The sequence below is a fragment of the Schistocerca americana genome, chromosome 2 (assembly GCF_021461395.2).
Source record: "Schistocerca americana isolate TAMUIC-IGC-003095 chromosome 2, iqSchAmer2.1, whole genome shotgun sequence".
Taxonomy (NCBI): domain Eukaryota; kingdom Metazoa; phylum Arthropoda; class Insecta; order Orthoptera; family Acrididae; genus Schistocerca; species Schistocerca americana.
Window position 1 is genome coordinate 1052073072 of NC_060120.1, and position 23168 is coordinate 1052096239.

The 23168-nt window shown below is 40.0% G+C and overlaps 1 protein-coding gene across 1 annotated transcript in view; it reads right to left on the bottom strand.

Annotated features, from left to right (window-relative positions):
• LOC124596466 (E3 ubiquitin-protein ligase UBR5) overlaps nt 1-23168 on the bottom strand; it is a 354797-nt gene that overhangs the window by 95550 nt on the left and 236079 nt on the right. The window contains exons 30-31 of the mRNA XM_047135607.1: nt 16153-16424; nt 15523-15904 (exon numbers count right to left, since the gene is read on the bottom strand). Coding sequence (XP_046991563.1) covers nt 15523-15904; nt 16153-16424 — 654 coding nt within the window. The remainder of the gene's footprint in view (nt 1-15522; nt 15905-16152; nt 16425-23168) is intronic.

The following is a 23168-nucleotide window of genomic DNA, read 5'->3' on the forward strand; positions in this document are numbered from 1 at the left end:
TAATCTAAAGCACTCTCCCCTACTGAATTATCTGTATTATCCTAGGGTCTTACTTTCAGCCCTAAATCTACCTTTGATCATGCTGCTTTGGTGAAGGACCTACATTCCTTCACATGTAATGTCAACTGGAAATCACATGGCAACCCAATCCCAAAACCTTTACAACAGCAAACCTGACACTGAACCCTGCCTTGGAACAGTTCCAACCATGATCCCAACTTGATCCACCACCACTCCTCAAAATCATCCCTTACAATCCTCCTGAGAATTCTTCACATCCAGTATTGCTTCACAGTCCATCCTCAGGTCCCTACAACATGATCCTAACATGTCCTCTACAGAACTCCAGTCTCTTCATTCCCTAAAACTGGTGACTCCATCATTATCCTCCCAGCAGACTAAGGATCTACCACTGTTGCACTTCGTTGCTGGCTTCAAAGCACCCAACAAATGTATATCTGCTTCAGTTGATCAACACTTTCAACCTATAATACAAAGACTTCCCTCCTATATTAAAGACATCAACTATTTTCTAGATTGTCTGAAATCCTTGTTTATCCCACTTCCACCACACACCTTGCATGTCCACTGATGTCACCTCCCTCTATACCAACACGCCCACATACATGTCCTGTCTACTGCTGAACATTTCCTTAACCTGCCCCCACCTGATTCCAAACTTGCGACATCCTTCCTACTCATCTTACTCAACTTTATACTTGTCAACAACACTTCATCTTTGAGGAGCAGAGATATAAGTACATCAGGGTAGGCCACAGGAACCAGGATGGTTCCTTCCCATGCCAACCTTTTCATGGATCACTTAGAGGGAGCTTTCCTGGGACCCATAAGCCTTCAGCCCCTGGTTTGGTTTAGATACACTGATGACATCTTTGCCCTATGGACTCATGGTGAGGCTGATCTGTTAAAATTCCTGGGATCTCTAAATAAATTCTCCCAATTAAATTTCATAAGGTCCTATTCCGAATCCCATGCCACTTTTCTTGATGTTGGTCTCATCTTCACCAAAGGCCAGCTACACACTTCTGCCCACGTTAAACGTACTAACAAACAACAGTACTTACATTTGACAGTTGCCATCCATTCCATGTCAAGCATTCCCTCTCATACAGCCTTGCCATTCAAGGCAAACGTATTAGTTCAGATGCAGACTCGTTGCATAAATACACCATTCTCTCTCTCTCTCACCTTATCCTTTACTGGATATAAATACCCCACCAGCCTAGTTCAAAAGCAAATTTCCCATGCCATCACATCCCATCCCGGTACTGCTGATCTCTCGAAAAAACAACTTCAGAGTACATCACTGGTCACTCAGTATTATCCTGGTCTTCAATGTATTAATCAGCTATGTCGACAAGGCCATGACTTTTAAAAATCAAGGCCTGAAATGAAGTCCATTCTGTCCACGACATTGCCCACCACATCTAGAATAGCTTTTCATCACCCTTCTAATCTTCACAATGTTCTTATCAGAGCCTATGCTGCTTCTGCACCTATCCCTATGGCTCCTACTCCCTTGACCGTCCACCTGTAAGACTTGCCCCAAGCATCCCCCTACCACCACCTACACCAGCCCTGTAACTGCAAAATATATACTATGAAAGCAAGAGTCACCTATGAAACAACAAATCATATACCAGTTATTTTGTAAACACTGTTTGGCCTTTTATATCGGCATGACAACTACCAAATAATCAGTTAGGATGAATGGGCATAGGCAGAGGGTGTGAACTGTCAACACAGAATATCCTGTTGCAGAGTAAGTACAACATGACGGTCGTAACCTTGGGGCCTCTTTCATCACATGCACCATTTGAATTCTTCCGCCAGACACCAGTTTCTGGGAATTCCGCAGGTGGGAACTGGCGCTACACGTCCATGGGTCTCTTAACCCACCTGGCATTAATTTATGTTAATTTCTTCCGCCTCAACATTTCTTCACAGTAACTATTCCTTTCTTCACTGTGATTTAGTTTTTTACATCTTTCATTTTCTGATCTATCTATTTTTCACCATTCTCCTCCCATCTCTAAAACATACAATGCACTTAGCTTTTTGCGCTACTAATGCATGCACAATGTTTTAGCAGTAATCTCTGTCTGACATATTACCCAGTCTTTCCTTCTCATCCTGTCCAGTAAGTCTCCCCCTGATCCGGGGTTCTGGGTGACTTTTCCAAACTCTATCCCTTTTCTTAAAACTCTGCAGTCCTTTTCCTTCCTCTTCAACTCTTCTGCCAAAAGAAGGAACCACTGGTTCTGAAAGCTTGCAAAAGTAATACCTTTTTTTTTTAATACATGTGTTCTCCTGCTGCCATTTGGTGAGTAGATTTTTTTTATCTAAGCAATTACAGAAATGACGGCTGTAGATTTTTCGATGCAATTTTGCAGGGAGTGAATAGCTAGTATGGGTTTACGAGGTTTTCGTTAATTCGATTTTGAAATAACGGGAGTCTACTGTATATGTGTTGGCTTTTTTTGTTAGTAATATATGTTTCAAATGATTGAGTCACATTGCAGCTCTAACTCTGGGCATGCTAGAACCAATGGTGACCCCCACTGGTTTCACAGTAAATTTTGCGATTAAAGGCAACAATATCAGCTCAGGGACATCTACGGATTCTAGTATTTTTGCAGGGAAAGCTATTTTACTCTTTTACTATATTCTGCTTTATGACAGCTATGACATCACCACTGAAATTACTTATGTAGATTTGAAGATATCACTATGTATTGCTAGTAAAATGCAGACTATTCAGCTCACTTGCAACGGAGTCACTTTCCCAAGTAGTAACTATCAACTGAGCTCTAAGACATGACTGTCTTAAGTCCAGGTACACATAGTAATAATTTTACATTAAGTGTGCAAAAACTTTATAATTTTTGTCCATCTGCAAGGTATAGTTTCGTTTTAACAAGCCCCCCCCCCCCCCCCCACACACACACACACACACACATGTAATTACTGAAGCATTTATTATGCAAAATATTCAGCCTTTGCTGATGGTTTGGTTTGTTTAATTCTGTTATTTACCTATTTCATATGACATATTATCTGTTCCATGTATCATATTTGAACTAACTAACTGTGATGTGGATTTTATTATAGATTAAAATTAAAGACAAAAATTCAGTTATGTAAATAGTTAGCACGTTGCTGTATTTTTACTGACAAAATTTGTAATATCTGTAAATCACCTGTTAATGATGTGCATCAGCAAGCCTCATTCTCGATAAGTGACTGGCACAGAAACCTGTTCACATATGCATAAATTGCTATACTGTATTTATTAAGTGACTGATTCCTAAACCTGTCCGCATACGCATAAATTGCTGATCTGTATTTCTGCTTACATTGGTTAAAAAATAAAAGTAGCAGGGAAACTACTACTTTGAAAGAAGCAAATATCTGCTCTGTTAAAAATGACTGTAGCATTGTAAATAAGTATTACAGTAGTTGTATTACATGTTTATTACCTTATAAATAAATAAAAATCTTTTTTATTTTAAATTCAGTGCATTAGTATTTGTAAAATGACTCTTAGTGTTCATTAAAAAATGATGATCATTCCACCTGGGACCTGTGGAATGGTACATTAGCTTATTTGTTTTAGTTGTAAATATTTGTCATGTATTGTTTTTCTGACATGTTCCACATCCTGGAGCACCTCCTCACTACGGATCAATTGGAATGAAAGTAAATCTAATCTAATCTAATCTAATCTAGTTGGGACCAAGCAGGAAACTTCCTGAAAATCATTGTGTGTTCCAGAGGAATGTTTGAACACGCAAGGCAATACCAACTCTATGACTTATCTTAGAAGACACGTTAAAGAAAGATAAACCTACATTTACAGCTTTGTAGACATTGAGAAAGCTTTTGATGATGTTGACTGGAACACACTTCTTGTGATTCTGAAGCAGATGGCTGTTATACAAGTTGAAGAGCATGAAAGAGATGTAGTGGTTGAGAAGGGCGAGAGAGGCAAGTGTGACCTCTCCCTGAAGTTATTCAATCCGAACATCAAGCAAGAGGTAAAGAACACCAAAGAAAAATTTTGAGGGCGTTAAAGTCCAGGGAGAAGAAATAAAAACTTGGAGATCTGCTGATACTGCAATACAGTCAGACAGCAAAGGTCTCTGAAGTGCAGTTGAAAAGAATGGACAGTGCCTCAAGAGGAGGATACAAGATGAACATCAACAAATGCAAAACAAGGGTGATAGAATACATCAAATTGAATCAGGCGATGCTGAGGAAATTAGATCAGGAAATGAGGAACTAAAAGTAGTAGATGCGTTTTGCTATTTGGGCAGTAAAATAACTGATGATAGCCAAAGCACACAAAATATAAAATATAGACAAAAGCTAGAAAGTGTTTTCTGAGGGCATTTGTCTGGAGTGTTGCATTGTACAGAAGTGAAATGTGGACGATGAACACTTCGGACAAAAAGACAACAGGACCTTTCAGAACGTGGTGCTACGATTGGATGGGTACGTTGCATAACTAATGATAAGTACTGACTAGTATTGGGAAAAACACAAATTTGTGGCATAACTTCACTAAAAGAAGGAATCAGTTAATAGAACACATTCTGAGAGCTCAAGATAAGAGCACAAGATAAGAGTAGCCAGGAGAGTGCATGAAACCAGTCTTAAGGCTGAAGACTGGAACAAGAACAACAACAACAACAACAACAACACTGAACACTGTAGTCAATAGTTAAATTTCCATCCATCAGATGACATTGGACCAATTTCACTGATATGTGCCATGGAAGTGTACAGAATTTTTGCACAATTAAATTCCGGATGTTCCCTCATAAGGCAGAATTGCGAGGTGGTCTGCACCATTATCATACATATATGGACAATCATGTCTCTTAGTAATGTTATAGTAAATATCAAACAATGGAAAATCCAGGATGGAATGTAACAATATTATGAAAAAGAAAGTTGCTACTTACAACGTAGTGGAGATGATGAGTCACAGATAGGCACAACAAACAGACTGTCACAAACACAGCTTTCGGCCATTAAGGCCTTCGTCAACAATAGACGTGTACACACACACACACACACACACACACACACACACACACACACACACACACACACACCCCTCACACAGATGACTGCACTGTCACGGGTTTACACAGATGACTGCAGTCTCACGGGTTTCAGTTGCCTGAGACTGCAGTCTTGTGTGTGTGTGTGTGTGTGTGTGTGTGTGTGTGTGTGTGTGTGTGTGTGTGTCTCTGCATCTATTGTTGACAAAGGCCTTAATGGTCGAAAGCTATATTTATGACAGTCTTTCTGTTGTGCCTATCTGTGAATCAGCCTCTCCACTATATGGCAAGTAGCAACTTTCCTTTTCATAACATTGTTGTAAGACCAGGTTTCAAATAATGCACAGGTCGTATTTTTGCACACAATAAGTTATGTTAGTACAGACATTAGTTTGTGTGATTGTTATTTATTAAAGTGTTCCTTGCACAATGAGCAGCAGTTGGAGCTCATCAGCAAAGGCTTTTACATATCAACAGCTACATCAAGGAGTACACAATGCCAAAAGGATGCTGGAGGGACCCACTAACAAAAAATACATATTAAAAAAAAATGCACGGATAAAACAAGAAGCAGCCAGGCTAATAGCTCAAGACCGGAAGTTGATAAGCAAATCGCTCGCGACCGGAAGTTGCTGTTAGGTCACATGGTACTATATAAGTAATTTATCTGGAAAGATGGCGTCAGTCGTCGAGCAGCTGCACATGCAGCAGCACTGGACGACTTACAGATATGCCATGTTATTTCAGGAGGAGAAGGCGTTTGCCCTTACAGTATATAAAGCCGTAGATAACAAGATGGGCACTCAATATGGTGTAAATGGACAAGTGTTCTTGCATGGTCCTTCAGTGTTTTGTGAATGCATACTGAATTTTACTTTGGATAATCATGATGCTAATACACATGGTAATGGATGGGTTACTGTAGCTGCAATACAGTATCCAGGAGATAAAACAATGACCGAGATATCCATACAGAAAATATACCGCATATGATCAAGCAATAAATGCACTGTTATACTATGCAGTGAAAATTCATTTGAAGTAATTATAAGAAAAAGTAAGTAACTAACATATGCAACAAAATATTCAAGACATTTATTTATTTATTTTTTTAATTTGGTCTCCCAGAAAGAACCTCTCAACAGTCAACTGTTTTCAGAGCTAAAGTGAATCAAGTTCACAACACACTAATTTTATGACACTAACAGATGGTAAGACATTTCCAGGGGCAGATGTGGATTCTGACCACGATATATTGGTTATGAACTGCAGATTGAAACTGAAGAAACTGCAAAAAGGTGGGAATCTAAGGAGATGGGACCTGGATAAACTGAAAGAACCAGAGGTTGTAGAGAGTTTCAGGGAGAGCATAAGAGAACATTTGACAGGAATGGGGGAAAGAAATACAGTAGAAGAAGAATGGGTAGCTCTGAGGGATGAAGTAGTGAAGGCAGCAGACGATCAAGTAGGTAAAAAGGCGAGGGCTAATAGAAATCCTTGGGTAACAGAAGAAATATTGAATTTAATTGATGAAAGGAGAAAATATAATAATGCAGTAAATGAAGCAGGCAAAAAGGAATACAAACGTCTCAAAAATGAGATCAACAGGAAGTGCAAAATGGCTAAGCAGGGATGGCTAGAGGACAAATGTAAGGATGTAGAGGCTTGTCTCACTAGGGGTAAGATAGATACTGCCTACAGGAAAATTAAAGAGGCCTTTGGAGAGAAGAGAACCACTTGTATGAATATCAAGAGCTCAGATGGCAACCCAGTTCTAAGCAAAGAAGGGAAGGCAGAAAGGTGGAAGGTGTATATAGAGGGTTTATACAAGGGCGACGTGCTTGAGGACAATATTATGGAAATGGAAGAGGATGTAGATGAAGACGAAATGGGAGATAAGATACTGCGTGAAGAGTTTGACAGAGCAGTGAAAGACCTCAGTCGAAACAAGGCCCCGGGAGTAGACAACATTCCATTAGAATTACTGATGGCCTTGGGAGAGCCAGTCATGACAGAACTCTACCATCTGGTGGGCAAGATGTACGAGACAGGCGAAATACCCTCAGACTTCAAGAAGAATATAATAATTCCAATCCCAAAGAGAGCAGGTGTTGACAGATGTGAAAATTACTGAACTATCAGTTTAATAAGTCACAGCTGCAAAATACTAACGCGAATTCTTTACAGACGAATGGAAAAACTGGTAGAAGCGGACCTCGGGGAGGATTAGTTTGGATTCCGTAGAAGTGTTGGAACACGTGAGGCAATACTAACCTTACGACTTATCTTAGAAAATAGATTAAGAAAAGGCAAACCTACGTTTCTAGCATTTGTAGACTTAGAGAAAGCTTTTGACAACATTAACTGGAATACTCTCTTTCAAATTCTGAAGGTGGCAGGGGTCAAATACAGGGAGCGAAAGGCTATTTACAATTTGTACAGAAATCAGATGGCAGTTATAAGAGTCGAGGGGCATGAAAGGGAAGCAGTGGTTGGGAAAGGAGTGAGACAGGGTTGTAGCCTCTCCCCGATGTTATTCAATCTGTATATTGAGCAAGCAGTAAAGGAAACAAAAGTAAAATTCGGAGTAGGAATTAAAATCCATGGAGAAGAAATAAAAACCTTAAGGTTCGCCGATGACATTGTAATTCTGTCAGAGACAGCAAAGGACTTGGAAGGGCAGTTGAACGGAATGGACAGTGTCTTGAAAGGAGGATATAAGATGAACATCAACAAAAGCAAAACGAGGATAATGGAATGTAGTCAAATTAAATCGGGTGATGCTGAGGGAATTAGATTAGGAAATGAGACACTTAAAGTAGTAAAGGAGTTTTGCTATTTAGGGAGTAAAATAACTGATGATGGTCGAAGTAGAGAGGATATAAAATGTAGACTGGCAATGGCAAGGAAATCATTTCTGAAGAAGAGAAATTTGTTAACACCGAGTATAGATTTAAGTGTCAGGAAGTCGTTTCGGAAAGTATTTGTATGGAGTGTAGCCATGTATGGAAGTGAAACATCGACGATAACTTGTTTGGACAAGAAGAGAATAGAAGCTTTCGAAATGTGGTGCTACAGAAGAATGCTGAAGATAAGATGGGTAGATCACGTAACTAATGAGGAGGTATTGAATAGAATTGGGGAGAAGAGAAGTTTGTGGCACAACTTGACTAGAAGAAGGGATCGGTTGGTAGGACATGTTCTGAGGCATCAAGGGATCACCAATTTAGTATTGGAGGGCAGCGTGGAGGGTAAAAATCATAGAAGGAGACCGAGAGATGAATACACTAAACAGATTCAGAAGGATGTAGGTTGCAGTAGGTACTGGGAGATGAAGAAGCTTGCACAGGATAGAGTAGCATGGAGAGCTGCATCAAACCAGTCTCAGGACTGAAGACCACAACAACAACAACAACAACAACAACAACAACAGATTCATTGCACCTTTTTTGTTTAAATGTTTTCTAAATAAACGAAGTTGTATTTGACATATGAGTTTCAATGGTTTCATGAAGTGGGGGAAGTTAACAGCATCACGTAGCAGCAAGTATTTGAAGAGAATGCACAAATTTTCAGGCATGTAATTCTGGGCAAAATCAGAATATCGGACTGACACTTCTATCTCCTTCTGCTTTGTTAGGACCATTCAGGATCACATGTGGCTTGTTTTCCCCGTCTTCCTTCTTCCCTAATACCTCTTCATTCTTTCGCTGCTTCTGTTTCTGCCTTCTTCTGTTAAGACATTTTGATTTTGGTGTCCAGCCACCTGTGACCATCCACCAACCCTTTATACTTCTCCTTGTCCTGTACTATTGCCTGCAGATTCCTTTCTTTTATTCCTACAGCCTTCCAGTCATTTCTCACTTCCTTCACCCAGTTGTTTCCCATAGGACATGTTGCATTCCATATCTTCTTAGTCAACCTCTTCTCGTCCATCCTCATGATGTGCCCAACAATTCTTAACCTCCTTCCGTATTTTGCTTGATATGGGTTCAATATTTTCATACAGTTCCTGTTGTGTTCTGTGTATCCAGATATCCCCATATGTCTCAGAGTTTTCTGATCCTCCTCCTCCAGTTGTATACAAGTTCTCTTGCCGAGTGTGATCGTTTCTGATGCAATAAGAGCAGCATTTCTTACAGGTGCTGTGTAATGTCGCAATTTGGCATTCCGTGACAGATTTTTCTTGCCATATGTTGTTTTCACCGAAGCTTCTGCAAAAGCTGTGCCCTGTCTACTATGCTACTGTTCGTCTGTATGCCACCTGTTGTCATCTCCCCTGAACAGCGAAAACTGTTGACTTTCTCAACCACTTGGCCTTCTATCCTCCAGTCAGACTAAGTGTTCAATGTCTTGGTCTTCTTATATCCAATCTTCAGTCCAACCTTTTCTGCTGTTTCGGATAGATTTTTTAGTGCTGTCTTTGCATCTTCTTCTGTCTCATTTAAAAGTGTTATGTCACCTGCAAATGCCAGGCAGTCCACTGTTGCACTGTGTTTGACCTTGTACCCATTTGCACACCTTTGATCTTCATGTTACTATTTAGTTGTCTCCACTGTCTCACTACTTCATCCAAATCCAGGTTAAATAAAATTGGTGACAGTCCTTCCCCTTGCTGGACTCCTGTATTTATTTCGAAGCTGTCTGACAACGTACTGCGATGCCTGATCCTGGCTGCAGTGTCACTTAACATTTCCTTTATTATTGAATATGTTGTAGCATCCAGTCCTCCATCATCTAACACATCAACCAGAGTACTTCTGGTACTCTCCTATTGTCGGGCCCAGTTGTTCTTCAACTTTGCTCAGCAAAGTTCTCGACAAAACCTTGCACCCTATGTTTAAGAGAGAGATGGCCCAGTAGCTATGCAATACTTTCTTGTGTAGTGGTATTATAATGGCTTCTTTCCAGTCTATGGGTATCTTCTTATTTCTCCAGATATCCATTATTATTTTGTACATACTTCTTTCTATTTCAGGCCCACCCCACTTGATCTCTTCAGCACAGATACCATCACTGCCTGATGCCTTGTCATTTTTGAGGTTTTTAATTGCCTCTGCTACTTCTGCCCTGGTGGGTACATTGTCTAGACTATCCTGACTTTCGTCCCTAGAGCATAAGTGTGTCCACTTTACTGTTGGTGCTTCTGCATTCAGCAAATCCTTAAAATACCTAGCCATTTCCTCGCTCACCTCTTTCCCGCCAATTTCTGTTGTGCCATCTTGTCCTATTATGAAGGGTTCTTTTGCCTCAAAGCCTTTAATTCTGCTCTTCATTTCTCTGAAAAGGATATGTGATTCATGTTTATTGAAGGCTGTGTTTGCTTCTTCTAGTTTCTCATTCCATCTACTTCTTTTGGCATTTCTGATCATTTTGCTAGCAATTGTTCTCGCATTCTGGAATTTCGACCAGTCTTCTAGCTTTACTTAGGATTGCCATTTCATCCATGGTTTCCCCCTTGTCTCAACTGCATTCTCACATTCATCCGTCCACCATTCTTGCTTCCTTTTCTGGTTGTTAGTGGCCAGTTTCACTGCCTCTTCTTCCATCATATCTCTCACTCTCTTCCAATCACTCTGAGCTACCATTCTCTTTGCATACTCTGCTCTGTGTCTTTTCAAAAGATCTAGGTCAATTCTGTGGATGTTTATGGTCGTGAAGTTTCCTTGCTCTGTTGGTATCCATCTGCATTTTATTTCGACAAGGTAGTGATCTGATTCCATCCTGCTATTTTTCCTCACTTTTGTGTTCATACTCTCTCTTTGATTCTTGTCACGGTTTGCTACAGGGTCTAGCTGTTTTTCCCCAATCGAGGGGTGACCCACACTGTTTTCTTGCTTGCCTTAGCTTTGTAATAGGTGGTCATTATTCTCATCTTGTGTCTCCTACACAGGTCCACTAATCTCTCATCATTCTTGTTTGTTCTCTTGTGGGCTGGATTATCTCCCACAGGACCTCTAAACTTCCTTTCCGTGCCTATTTGTGCGTTAAAATCTCCTAGCAAAATAGTGACACCTCTTTTGTCCACTTATGTCACTACCTTATCCTAAGTGACCAAAAATGTTCAGTTCCTGCTCTGTCTTTTTTGTTCTTGTCATTTGTTGGTGCATGTACATTTACTATTGTATACATTTTGTCAGATATGACAGCCTCTCGTTTATGCCCGTCCACTCAGTGATACTATCCAGGTATCTACGATCTACTACAAAGACTGTGCCGAACATAAAAGGTTGCTTTGGCTCCCCAGCACCGTGTTTCCCTTTCAGAATTACATATCCCTTCGATTCCATCATGTTTTTGTTCCTGAATCTTGTTTCCTGTAGTGCCAGTATGCCAATCCCAAGTTCTCTCATACTGTCAAGAACTTGCTTTGTTTTTCTTACATATCTTTTATTTACGCATCAACATAAACTTTGTCTGTATGTTTTTGGTCCGCATTTTAAAAGTCTGTTTCGGTCTGATTTTGTGTCCGTGATTTAGATTGGATTTTGAGGGACTGATAGGTTTGCAGTTTTGTTTCGCACATGATGCAGGCTCCCCAGAATCCAATAGCCTACTTATGTTGACCTCTGTCAACGAGGGATTAGCCACTTGAGGTATAACTGTAATCATCACATGCTTCATGACTGCTTCACAACAAAGCAAAGTCTAACAAAGCAAAGACAAATAACTCACCCGAAGAAAGAAATGCAGCTTTTAAGTTCAGGAGGTCAAGTGTTCATTCTTGCCCCACAATACAGATTTTGATATAATACAAAAAGTTAGTCAAAAGCAAAAATACATTTACATGCCAGAACATTGGATTTGATTGCTAAAAGTGAGCATTTCATTTTCAGAAATCAATTTCTGAGCACAACTTCAGAAAAATATTCTTCATTCAGGGTACCACAGCCACATAAAAGATGTGATCAAAACAGGGATTTTTGTTTTTCTTACAGATCTTTTATTTACCCATCAACATAAACTTTGCAGCCTTCAAAGTAATTCCCCCCTGGATATAATACACTTGTACCAGAGCTTTTTCCAATCTCAGAAGCAATTTTGCACCTCCAGTTATTCTGGAGCAAATTTTTTTATCCATCTTTCAAAAGTAAAAATCTGCGGAGCACTCAAAAACACTTGTAACCTCTTCAAATGTCAACACTAAACTAAATCCTGAAAATGAATCACAACAGCTAGAAAAGTTACACATTTCCCACTTGATTGCATCAAATAATTGCCAAAACATCAAAAACGAATGGATATACAAATTATGAGGACCCATCCATTTTTATACATATTTATCTTTTCTGAATGATCAATGAATAATGGCTTATAAAGATGAAACTTATGATGAAACGAAAGAAAAATTTAAATAAGTATCATCCTGGGTGTAAATATGTCGCATTTATTTTGAAAAATCCTTAGCTAACATGAAAGTGGACACACACACACACACACAGTCTGCCACTTGAATGATGGCTGAAAGGTGACAGGCTGAATCCCAACAATTAAATTCAGAGAAGCTGTCAACAAACTCCAATTTCCTTTCTAGAAATTAATTTGGAAAACAAAAGAAAACTCATGTCTCTCTAGGTTTCAGCAAACCTACGTTAAAATTTACTTTATTCATCGGAAGACCAGTGACTTTGCTTAAAAAAAAACCAAATGAAATCACTGCTCTCATACACTGGAGTGGAAAAAAAAGACTAGTATAGGCATGCATATTCAAACACAGAGAGATGTAAACAGGCAGAATACAGCGCTGCAGTCGGTAGCACCTATATAAGACAGCAAGTATCTGGGGCAGTTGTTAGATCAGTTACTGCTGCTACAATGGCAGGTTATCAAGATGTGAGTCGGTTTGAACGTGGTGTTATAGGCAGCGCACAAGTGATGGGGCACATCAATTCAGAGATAGCGATGAAGTGGGAGAGCGATGGGACACAGCATCTCCAAGATGCTGGATTTTGAAAAAGTATGATATGTAATTAGCATTTGTGTTGTGAATTTCCTACAGAATATTGAATTTTTCCATAAAATATGATTTGTTTCAGCTTCATTCTGAAGTCTCACAATTTGAGATGAATTGTGATGATGAAAGAAGCTGTAAAAATTGAATTAGATACCTAAGAAATTTTACATCCTATATTGACTGAAATTGTGCTCATGTAATTGGAAATAGTTATTTATATGTTTCCAGTTTTTTACCATCCATGTTTTGACACAAAACAGCTTGTCATTACAATGTATAATGTTTTGTGTAAGCTACTAAGGCCAACAAACGGAGTCCTGATTTAAATTATGGCAGCTCAGAAATTTATATGGAAGCTGTCTCACCTGCAATTTCTATCATTTATTAGTGCTGCCTTTGGAAGGAATCTGATGACAAAATTTCTTTGTATAGCTTGTAACTTTGTATGGTTGTCAGTCAAAAATTTATATGAAGAAAAAAAGCATAAGATAGAGATTTATGGAAAAAGTAGCGACTATTACTATAACTTCAGTATTCACGCAGCAAGTGCACTGCTGTGCTGGGGAATGTTATAAACTGTACCTTTCGTTTCATAAATGTGTGCAGATCAGTAGTTAAGTTATCATGCAACCCTTATCTGTGAAAGGACATGACAGAGAGATGCTGTAAATGTGATATTAAAATGGCTACCAATTGGTTACTTCAATTCTACTGTAATGTGACCACTTTTGGTTTTTAAATAATGGAGTTCTTGAGCTGTACTTTTATCCACAAAAGTGCTCAACAATGAAATATGTGTACTGTAAATGGAGGTATAGCAGGATTGGAGACTAAGATTATCATAAATTTATAATTGCAAAATGAGCCACTAAAAGCAAAGGTGAGATTAGTGTTCTATTAAAATGTATCATTTACATATGATAGGTCTTCAAAATGTTGTCCCCCCCCCCCCCCCCCAAAAGAAAAAGGAGAAAGAAAGAAAGTTACAGGATCTTGCACTACTTACAACTTTAAGGGGGGAAACCACATGAGGAGGTTCAAAAAATCCGATTCTTTTTATTTTTTTTATTGCATAAATCATTAGCTTAACTATCTAAGAAAACGCTGTCAAAATTTCAAAGCAAAATTCGCATTTGTTTAGATTTTTTATGAGCATAGAGCTGAGTGCAAGACATGAAAAAAGCAATTATGGCAACATACTATCATATGATTTCGATGGGTGAAAATCCTTGACCCGAGCATTGCCCAGAGGGAGAAAACAGCTGGTGTGAGTGGCAGAAACGAACAGCCCTTGGAATGGAACATGAACTGCACCCTACTCCATTGCACTCTGACATACAGAGGGAAATTCTTCCAATATATGGAGATTTATCAAGGGATGAATTACTGGAGAGATGTTTAGGTGGCCACGCACAAAATGCGAATGAAAGTTTTAATTCCACTATTTGGCGATGAGCTCCTAAACACTTTTACTCTTGACTAAAAGTCGTTGAATCGACATTGTATTAGCAGTGGGCTTATTCAATGAAGGAAGTTCATCTCTTCTGATGGTCACGAACAAGGCAGGAATTGTAATAGGCACACAAAGCTTCAGTTATGCCGAACAAATGGATAACGAGCACGTGAGCCAACAGAATCGACGTAGTTCATTGGAATCAAAGGAAGCTCAGAAAGCACTGCTACCAAGCGCAAAACGAAACCTGTGAGGAAGCATAAGGATTACTATATGGCGCTGGAATCATAGATTAACAGGTAAGCATTTTACATTATTGTTAACTTCCTTGAATTTCTAGTTTCTGAGAATTTATTTTTCAAATGCATTTATCTCAAAACGACTTTTTTCACATTTGCATGCAGTCTAACTCAAAAAGTATAGAACCGATCATTATGAAAATTGATAGTATGATTCTTTATAAAATCACAGATTATATAAACCAACTTGTGCGATGAAATCATGGTTTTAAGGGTATTTTTCTTTGCACGATTAGAGAAAAAAATTGTGAAAATCGAAGTAAATTGTTCTAACACTTGCAAAATTTTTAATTTTCATTATTTTCACATACATTGAGGTTCATACTCTTAGAAAATATATTATTAATGTAAAATCAAAACCTTTTTGATTTCATATGAAAATCGGAATGGCTACACTGCATGCAATTGGAGAACTATACCCTCAACCTTCAGTAGACATCACAGTTATTTTGGCCGAAATTATTTACAAAAATTAACAAAAAATTGTTCAAAATACGAATTAAATGTTGTCAAAGTTTGATTAAATTCTAATTAATTCTTGTGGGGGTGGGGGTGGGTGGGGGGGGGGGGGGGGGGAGAAGAAGAAGAAGAAGAAGAAGAAGAAGAAGAGGGGTCAAACAGCCTCCTAATGTGGTTCCCCTCTTAAGTAAGGTTTTACTGTATTTTTTATTTCCATTTCACCTTTACTACCATTAACTATGAGCACAAACGTAACAGAGGCCATACCTTCACGATCACGTGTTGTACGCGGCCCATCAGCACCAGTAGCAAACCCAACAATTCGAGGGCCAGAAGATGACCCGACTGGAGGTGTCGAGCTAGCAGAACTGGCTCTGTGCCCTGTGCCACCATTTCTATTGGCGGAACTGCTCCCTGCAGTGTTCCCACCTAAAACGGAGAGTGAAAGAGCTGCTGGCCCAATAAGACCCCCGAGGCCACCTGGGACACCACCGAGCCCCAAGCCTGCTGTCTGGTGCAGAGGGTGTCCTGGATGTGCTGGATCTGATGAATGTGTCAACGATGCACCAAAACGTAGCTGAGCTTCAGTAGAGTCCATAACAGTCACCAACCAATCCCATGTTGGTTTCAACCGGTACTCCAAGTATAACTGAAACATTGAAGTGGGGAAAAAAAAACTGTAACACAGGCATAAAACTGTGTGCATGTTGATCAGAATTACAAATTCATTCGTCATAAATGAGGCTGTTAAGCAGATTATATTAATTCAATTACATTTACAATGAGACGAAAAGTTTTAAAAGAAGCCCGAAAGTTAAAAATTCTTAACATAGATTCAGACAAAGTAATGCATAGATTGTACTAGAGAATATCCAACAACCTCACAGTCAAGATTACCTGCAAATTAAGTGACTCCTGATACGATATGTCAAGAGTGCGTGGCAATGACGGTGCTAGTGCATGGTAATCTTGCAGCATTGTAAGAAGGTCTGCAATCTGGCGCATAACAATACCGAATGCCCTCGCAAGACAGCTCGCAGTTGTAGCCATGGTAACTGGTTCCTGGCCAGCTGCGGCTGCAGCTACTGCTGCTGTCGCTGCTGTTGTTGAACGTCTCAGGGATGATGGGTCTATAAACACGAGGCTGCTTCCTCCTGTAACACGAACCCCTGCCACACTCTCGACAGTTAGATATACTGGTTTCTGCAATTCCTAACTTTACTACCATTATGGCAGTGGATGAAAGAATATGTCTGGCAGTGATGGATTTTATACTCTTCCATAATGCTTCTAAGATATGTTGACACTAATCAAAAGTAAAGTTATTAATGATAGCACAGATGCTAAAATTATGACTGTTTAGCTTTCTCCATCTCCTTACAGTGTTGCATATTTCTGTTTATTTTACACAATTATTACTTATCACTACAATAAAGTTGCATTGCACAGACATTTTACACTGGAGGACATAAATTATATCTACACTTTCACCATTGGTACTATTTTTGTGTAGTAACCATTAGTGTGTTCAGTTAGCAGTCACTAATGATACAATGGCGCACCAAAGATATAACCTTGTGTTATGGCACCAAACAGCTCTGTAGTTAACACATTCCTTAATGCCAGACAATTGGGAAAAATCTCTAAGAAAATTTAAACACAGATATTTGTATTAGTTAACTCTTAAGTGTAAGTCATTGCTACTGGAATCATACAATATTCTTTCTGCTCTTTTCTTCAGACAGTTCTTCATTATAGATTGAAAGTATGAGGTTACTATAAGGGTTAGTAAGAAGGAATTCACCTATTTTTTTCTCTTTAAATTAAGTTTGAAAAGTGGGAATTTTGATTTGGCGCTATTCCATAAATTTTCTTCCCCAATCCACTGCTGTAGTCACTTCCTGTGCCAACAGATTGCAGTACCTTGCAAAAAGGCTGACTCGATGTTGTCTGTGTTAGACACCGTTCTGTGATAGAATTAATGAAAGGCTTATTTATATTCATGCATGACTGAAGGGTTCTTCATCACCGTAACGAAGCTGAAGGGTAAACACCCATTGGCTGACAAAACATGGAGCGGAAGGCCGATGACTGCAGTGACATTCAACGAGTTGACGAGAACAGTGGGTGACTGCAGATGATTTGTGTTGCACTGCATCCCTCAGTAAAGACAGGTCTTCAGTGAGTTTGTCCAACAAAAGCTATGACGGATGTTGTTATTTTACATGACAATGCAAAACCACGCACTAGTCATTACACTTCTGAAGAGATGCTGAAAACTGGATGGTGAGTCTTGCCTAAGCCTCCATACAGCCCTGACCTGGCACCATCAGCATTTCCATCTGTTTGGGACGCTAAAAGCAGTTCATTGTGGGATTTTCTCTGAAGATGAGGAGGCCATCACAACGTCCATGCATTTTACCATATTGGAAGATATCCCCTTCTTAAATGACAGACCAAAACTGTGGAAATGGACGGAAATTATGTCAAAAGTCATAAGTGGTTTTTGACCTATGCAGTTGCATTTGAAGTTCCTGACAAAAAGTAGGAGGCATAACATTTTCACTGACTCTCGTATTAATATTATCTGCAAGACCATTAAAATACAACATGGAATGCGGCTGCAAGTTCAATGTACAATCTCACATAGATTCTATGGGGGCCTGGAGCTCTGTTCAATCTAAGCAATTTCAACTGTTTCTCAATGCCACTCACACTCATGTCAATTTCACTCACCTTTCCAGTGGTGCGTGAAGTAAACTGGCCCAGTAATTCAGTAGCTTGCTTTCTAAAGGAACACAGAGATCAGCATTTCTGCTTTTGTCTTGCTCCTCACAATTCTGGTATCTGTCTCATCCACTATTTTCTAGGCGGTAACTTTGGCGCCACTAACAGCCTTTAATGTGACCAAAATTGCTTTGGGTTTTGTGAGAAAGATTTTGATTATATTATCTGTTATGACCACTGCCTGTACGGAGACTGATTCGTGCCTGGTGCCTTTGTGGGCACATAGTGCAAAAAGGAAGTCTGTATGCGGAATGTGGAATTATTCTAGATAGGAAACAGGTTGCTAATGGGGAAATCCAGTGACATATATTACTTTGACAAAGGGCAGATTTTTTGGCCTAGTTCCATGGAGCTAGTACCTCAGAAATGGGAAGCCGGTTCCCTATTGAAGTGACACTGCCGCAAATATCTATGGAATCTATGGGAATGGTCTTAAGCATGGTGAAATTGTGAGCAGGTGGCAAGGTGTCAAGACATCCGCGTCTCATCAGTGAATGTATAGGTTGGTGACTTAACACTCAAAACAGGATAGGCGATGATCTGTGGCAGATCTGACGACTGAGTACAAAGCATCACGGGTGACAAATCTAATGTGGTTGTAACAGGAATGCAATAGCAACAGAGTGAAGGAAGGACATGTAAAGAGTTCATCTGCACATGAACCCTTCCTTGCCAATCACAGGAATGACAAGGTTGACCTCGGAGCCCAGACAACAGGCTATGTTGGTTCCAACATACACCACAATTCGCATCGATTGCACCCTACTCACCCTGTGGTTGCCAGAACTGCCTCTTCAACACTATGACTAAGGCTGCCAGGAATACACACTGAGTGCAGCTGGTGTTCCTTCCCATCTCATGCTGCAATTTCCCTAACAGGTACTGTTATGTTAGAGCAGGTTTCTGAACATGTGAAGTGAGTGTTCCTAGTTCTAGCTCAGTGACAGTTTCAGTGGAAGATAACACCTTGAACTGATATTGTAATAATCTACAAGTGGCTTAAAGACTTTGATGTTTTATGGTTTCTCAAATAAGAAACAAAATAATTTGTTATAGGGGATGGCAGCCATACTTTACATGTTTGACTTACTGTTTGCAAAGTACTGTATACTGACAAAGTTTGAAAACTATACCACAAGTTAGGTTCAATGTGGTCAACTATGGATAGTTACAGATACAATGTACGAGGTGCATTCAAGTTCTAAGGCCTCCGATTTTTTTTCTACGGACTGGAAAGAGATAGAAACATCCGCATTGTTTTAAAATGAGGCCGTGTTCATTGTCAATATGTCCCAGAGATGGCAGCACCGTACGGCAGATGGAATTTTACCGCCTGCGGCGAGAATGAGAACTGTTTTAAATACTTAAAATGGCAACGTTTTCCTTACTTGAACAGCGTGCAATCATTTGTTTTCTGAATTTACGTGGTGTGAAACCAATTGAAATTCATCAACAGTTGAAGGAAACATGTGATGATGGAGTTATGGATGTGTCGAAAGTACGTTCGTGGGTGCACAGTTTAATGAAGGCAGAACATCGTGTGACAACAAACCGAAATAACCTCGGGCTCGCACAAGCCGGTCTGATGACATGATCGAGAAAGTGGAGAGAATTGTTTTGGGGGATCGCCGAATGACTGTTGAACAGATTGCCTCCAGAGTTGGCATTTCTGTGGGTTCTGTGCACACAATCCTGCATGACGACCTGCAAATGCGAAAAGTGTCATCCAGGTGGGTGCCAGGAATGCTGACGGACGACCACATGGCTGCCCGTGTGGCATGTTGCCAAGCAATGTTGACGTTCAACGACAGCATGAACGGGACTTTCTTTTCGTCGTTTGTGACAATGGATGAGACGTGGATGCCATTTTTCAATCCAGAAACAAAGTGCCAGTCAGCTCAATGGAAGCACACAGATTCACCGCCACCAAAAAAATTTCGGGTAACTGCCAGTGCTGAAAAAATGATGGTGTCCATGTTCTGGGACAGCGAGGGCATAATCCTTACCCATTGCATTCCAAAGGGCACTATGGTAACAGGTGCATCCTACGAAAATGTTTTGAAGAACAAATTCCTTCCTGCACCGCAACAAAAACGTCCGGGAAGGGCTGCGAGTGTGCTGTTTCACCAAGACAACGCACCCTCACATCGAGCTAACGTTACGCAACAGTTTCTTCATGATAACAACTTTGAAGTGATTCCTCATGCTCCCTACTCACCTGACCTGGCTCCTAGTGACTTTTGGCTTTTTCCAACAATGAAAGACACTCTCCGTGGCTGCACATTCACCAGCTGTGCTGCTATTGCCTCAGCGATTTTCCAATGGTCAAAACAGACTGCTAAAGGAGCCTTCACCGCTGCCATGGAATCATGGCGTCAGCGTTGTGAAAAATGTGTACGTCTGCAGGGCGATTACATCGAGAAGTAATGCCAGTTTCATCGATTTTGGGTGAGTAGTTAATTAGAAAAAAAAAAAATCGGAGGCCTTAGAACTTGAATGCACCTCATAATTTCTGTGAACATTTGTTAAGTCATAAGCAGAAAATAACTACAGCCAAGAGACGACACCACAACAAGATTTCAGGACTTGCAAGGGCTTAAACATCGAACTATGAAGAGGAAAGTTGCCACATACCGTATAGTGCAGATGCTGAGTTACAGATAGGCACAACAAAAAAGACAGTCACAAATAAAGCTTTTGGCCGGTAAGGCATTAGTCAAAAATACACACACACACACACACACACACACACACACACACACACACACACACACACACACACACACACACAGAGAGAGAGAGAGAGAGAGAGAGAGAGAGAGATAGAGAGAGAGAGACTGTAGCCACAGTTGCCTGAGACTGCAGTCATGTGTGCGAGTTGCATGTGTGTACATGTGTCGTCTATTTTTGACAAAGGCCTTACGGGCGGAAAGCTTTATTTGTGACAGTCTTTTTGTTGTGCCTATCTGTGACGCAGCATCTCCACTATATGGTGAATGGCAACTTTCCTTTTCATAACATTGTTACGTTCTGTCCTGGATTTTCCTTTGTTTAAACTACGAGGCCAATAATATTTCAGATTGAGTTGTGCAGAGGTGAATAAAACATCTGTGGCAAAAGAGAGGACACAAGAGGATTCTAGTCAGTGGTTTGAGGCATATTCCATTGTAAAAGGAAGACTACTCACTAAATTTATAGTCACCAAACAAAGACATGGCTCACATATAAAACCAGGAATTGCTGTGTTGGCAGTCGCTAATGACAATTGCACCACATTTGTAGACCTGCTCCATGGGTACCAGGTATGTGGTAACACCTAAAAATCAAACTGTTATTGTTTGCACATTAAGAAACCATGGATTCTGTAAGGGTTAGTGTCTTGATGAAAAGATAGCGTAAGTCGCTTACAAAGTTTTTACGGAGAAAAGTATAAACACACTGTGGTCGAAAAATATCAATTTTTAGGTTTCAAGTTCACCTTTTGAAAAGACCCTTTAAGTAATTGATAACACTGAGAAATCCACTTGAGTTGTAAATGATATTTGCAAGGCAATTTTCAGAGACCGATTTGACATCCTGTACGAAGTGTAGCACCCGAAGATGTCGTGCTAATAAAATATCATTTACAACTTACACTGAGGTGACCGAAGTCTTGGGATAGCTCCTAAGATCGTGTTGGACTTCCTTTTGCCTGGTGTATATATCAACTCAATGTTGCATGGATTCAGCAAGTCGTTGGAAGTCCCATGCAGAAATATTGAGGCACACTGCTGCTATAACTGTCCATAACTGCGAAACTGTTGCTGGTGCAGGAGATTGTGCACCAACTGACCTCTCGATTATGTCTCGCATATGTTCTATGGGATTCATGTCTGGAGGTCTGGGTGGCCAAGTCATTTGCTCGACCTGCCTAGAATGGTTCAGTTGGAACCAAGGGCCTAGACCATTCCATGTAAATACAGTCCACACCATTATGGGGCCACCACCAGTTTGTAGAGTACTTTGTTGATAACTAGGTTCAATGGATTTGTGGGGTCTGCACAACACTCGAAACCTACCATCAGCTCTTACCAACTGAAATGAGGATTCATCTGACCAGGCCACAGTTTTCCAGTCATATAGGGGGTAACCAATATGGTCACAAGCCCAGGAGAGATTCTGCAGATAATACTGTGTTGTTAGCAAAGGCACTTGCATCAGTAACCTGCTGCCATAGCCCATTAACACCAAATTTTGCCACAGTGTCCTAATGGATATGTTTATCTTACGTCCCATGTTGATTTCTGCACTTACGTCACGCAATGTTGTTTGTCTGTTAGCGCCGATAGCTCTGCGCAAATGCTGCTGCTCTGTGTCATTAAATGAAGGCCCTTGGCCACTGCGTTGTACATGGTGAGAGTTCATATCTGAAATTTGGTGCTCTCGGCACACTACTGACACATGGATATCTGAATATTGAATTCCCTAATGATTTCCAAAATGGAATGTCCTGTGTGTGGTTTCAACTACCATTCCATATTCAACATCTGTTAATTCCCACTGTGCAGCAATAATCATGTAGGAAACCTTTTCACATGAATCACCAGAGTACCAATAACAGCTCTGCCAATGCACTGCACTTTACTTTTTGTCTGAACTACACATAAGTTAACTGTACATTGTTCGATCAATAATAATGTTATTACATTCAATGGTTTGTTACTTTCTTAGAAACGATTATTTTTCGTTCCTGTCATTTCATTTAGTATACGGATTTAATTTTCTAGTCATACTAAATAAGCTGGTGGCGGAGTGTTTAGTAACTGAACAATCGGGTTCTTTGTGCTCTCAATGAATGATTATTTCTTGACTGCAGCTTGGGACCAGATCTATTAGGATGAAGGCCAATAATTTCCACTCAACAATTTTGTTTACGAGAATCTCAATGAACTTGTGTGGTCGAAGAGTATCAAATAATGATGACAGCCAACACTGAACATTGGCCTGACGCAATCATTCAACAGCGATGAATGTTTAATAAATGTTCTTTACATGGGGAAATCTCCATAATTTAAAAATATTCAGATACAAGATTATCAATTTTCCCTTCCATCGTACATCCTATGGTTGTGACAATTCACGATTAC